General features: G+C 48.6%; 1 protein-coding gene across 1 annotated transcript in view; it reads right to left on the bottom strand.

The window, feature by feature from the left end:
• The window catches only part of Pxmp4 (peroxisomal membrane protein 4), a 15387-nt gene that overhangs the window by 6899 nt on the left and 5733 nt on the right, over nucleotides 1-2755 (bottom strand). Inside the window, exon 2 of the mRNA XM_013352082.2 lies at nucleotides 391-453. Coding sequence (XP_013207536.1) covers nucleotides 391-453 — 63 coding nt within the window. The remainder of the gene's footprint in view (nucleotides 1-390; nucleotides 454-2755) is intronic.

Raw genomic sequence — 2755 nt, 5'->3', positions numbered from 1 at the left:
TCCCAGAGAAGGTGACCCAGAGGACCGGACAGGTTTCCAGGAAGAAATAAAGGCTGACTAGAAGAGGTCAGGCTCCCCTGGAAGCAGCCGCACACAGACAAACGTGAGGGAGTGGAACAGGGCTTGTATGCCAAGGAAGCCCACACTGGACACTGTAGGCATTTAGCTGTGTCAACCTCAGAGAGCCGTGAAGGCCAGGCCTGGCAGTTGGGTCTCTTTGGAGAACAGTGAGGAGCCACGGGCGTTTTCAAGTGAGGGATATAGGATCAGCTAGGATCAGCGCTGGACAGGGGAAAGGGAAAGCTAGTCCCAGCTTAGAAATGGCCACACCCACCCTAGCCTGAGGGTGACCACATCATCTCCCAAATGGTCCGCAGAGAGGGTAGGTACCTGCCACTCCTGAAGAGAAAGGTCATGACCAGTGCGTGAGGTGCCCGAATTTTGACTCCATAGCTGTAGAAACAGAAACAAACAGTTACTAAGCCATCACTGTAGCGGTTTCCAGGCTCCTCCTCGCCCCCTGGTCCTTTCTCCTACCCCCAATTCTGACACCACTCTGGGAGAGGAATGATGTTGGCTTTCCAGTTACACCTGGGTACAAGTTCCAGAGCCTCCTGGCAGAGGATTATCTTATCCTCTCTGAGTCTCAGTTTCCCCAACTAAAGAGGAATGCTACACCTCAGAGGGCTGGGTATAGTCCTTATGGAAGACAATGAAGAATGCAAAGATGCCCACAGTTCCTGGCTGGGCAGAGTCCCCCTCAGCGCCTTCTCATCTACCGGTTGCAGTCAGGCTCATCCTGGACTAATCTTATTATTGCTATTACTGATACTGTTTTGTTTTCATTTTTATTACATTCCTTCACAGACACAGAATCTTACTATGAAGTGCTAGCTCTGGCTGGAACTCACTATGTACACCAAGCTGGCCTTAAGTTCAGAAAGCCTGCACATGGTGGCACACATCTTTAAACCCAACACTCTGGAGGCAGAGGCAGGTGGATTCTCTGAGTTCAAGGCCAGCCTGGTCTACATAGTGAGACCTATCTCAAAAAATGAATCAGCAACAACAAACTCATAGAGATCTGCCTGCCTGTTGCTCCTGAGTGCTAGAAATGTGTGCCACCACAGCGAGAAGTTTGTCTTAGTTTATTATTGTTATTGTTTTGGTGGATTTCAAAATCGTTAAATTTATTTATTTGTGTATGTGTGTGGGCATGTGTGCTTGCTAGTCTTGTGTCAACTTGACACACATGATAGTCATCTGAGAGAAAGGAACCTTAACTGAGAAAATGCCTCCATACGACCAGGCTTCAAGTTGGTCTGGAAGGTGGTGGCGCACGCCTTTCATCCCAGCACTCAAGAGGTAGGGACAGGCAGATGTTTGTGATTTTTGAGGCCAGCCAGGTCTACAGAAAGAGTTCCAGGATAGCGAGGGCTACCCAGAGAAGCCCTGTCTTGGAAAAAAAAAATCAAACGAAAAAGAAAAAGAAAAACAAAAACAGGCTGCAGGCAGGCAAGCCTGTGGGGGCATTTTCTTAATTGGTGATGGATTGGAAAGGACCCAGCCCATTGTGGGTGCTGATACTACCTGTGGGTTAGTGGTCTCGGGGTCTATAAGAAGGCAGACTGAGCAAGTCATGAGAAGAAGGCAGTAAGCCTCACCCCTCCACAGCCTCTGTAATCAGCTCCTGCCTCCAGGTTCCTGCCCAGTTTGAGTTCCTCCCGTGGCTTCCCTCAATGATCTGTGACTCGGGAAATGTAAGCTAAACAAACACTTTCCTCTGCAAGTTGCTCTGCTAATGAAGCTTCATTGCAGCGTTAGTAACCCTAAGTAGGACAGCGTGCGTGTCACAGCGTGTGTGTTTATGCGACAGAATAGCTGGCAGGAGTCAGTTTCTCCTTCCCCCACTGAACCCAGGGATCAAGCTCAGGTCTCCAGGCTTGGTGGCAAGTGCTCTTACCCCTCCCCAGTCTCACCACCAACCCTTCCCCCTTTTTTTGGTAAGGATCTTATGTAGGACAGTCTCTAGCTGACAGAGGCCTTGAACTCCTGATCTTCTTCCCACCACCTCCTGAATGCTCAGACTGTAGATGTATGCGACTATACCTAGTTTAAATTATTGTTATTATTTTATTTGTGTGTGTGCGCGTGCGTGCGCATGCACAGCATGCGCGTGCCTCTGGAGTCTAGAAGAGGTGTCAAATCCCCTAGAGCTGGAGTTTCAGGTGGCTGTGAGCTACCTATATGGTCCTGGGAACCAAACTCAAGTCACTTCAAGAGCAGCAAGTGCTCTTAACCATTGAACTGTATTTCCACCCCCATGTCTGGCTTCTTATTTTTCTATATCAGACACCTTATGCTGGCTAGTTATGTGTCAACTTGACACGGCTAGACAGAGTCACCTGAGAGCAGGGAGCCTCAGCTGAGAAAATGTCTTCATAAGACTGGGCTGTAGGCATTTTCTTAATTAGTGGTTAATAGGAAGGGCCCAGGTTACTGTGGGTTGTACCACCTCTGTGCTGGTAGTCATCAAGTCTATAAGAAAGCAGATTGAGCAAACCATGAGGAGCAAGCCAGTGAGCAGCACTCCTCCATGGCCTCTGCATCAGCTCCTGTCTCCAAGTTCCTCCCTGGTTTGAGCTCCTGCCTCGGCTTCCCTCAATGGACTGTGATGCAGGATTTGGAAGTCACATAAACCCTTTCCTTCCCAAGTTGCTTTTGGCTACATTATTTCTTTTCTTTTTTTTTTTTT

The sequence above is a fragment of the Microtus ochrogaster genome, linkage group LG8 (assembly GCF_000317375.1).
Source record: "Microtus ochrogaster isolate Prairie Vole_2 linkage group LG8, MicOch1.0, whole genome shotgun sequence".
Classification (NCBI taxonomy): Eukaryota; Metazoa; Chordata; class Mammalia; order Rodentia; family Cricetidae; genus Microtus; species Microtus ochrogaster.
Note: the sequence above shows the minus strand (reverse complement) of the source record. Positions and strands in the feature narration are given on the sequence as shown.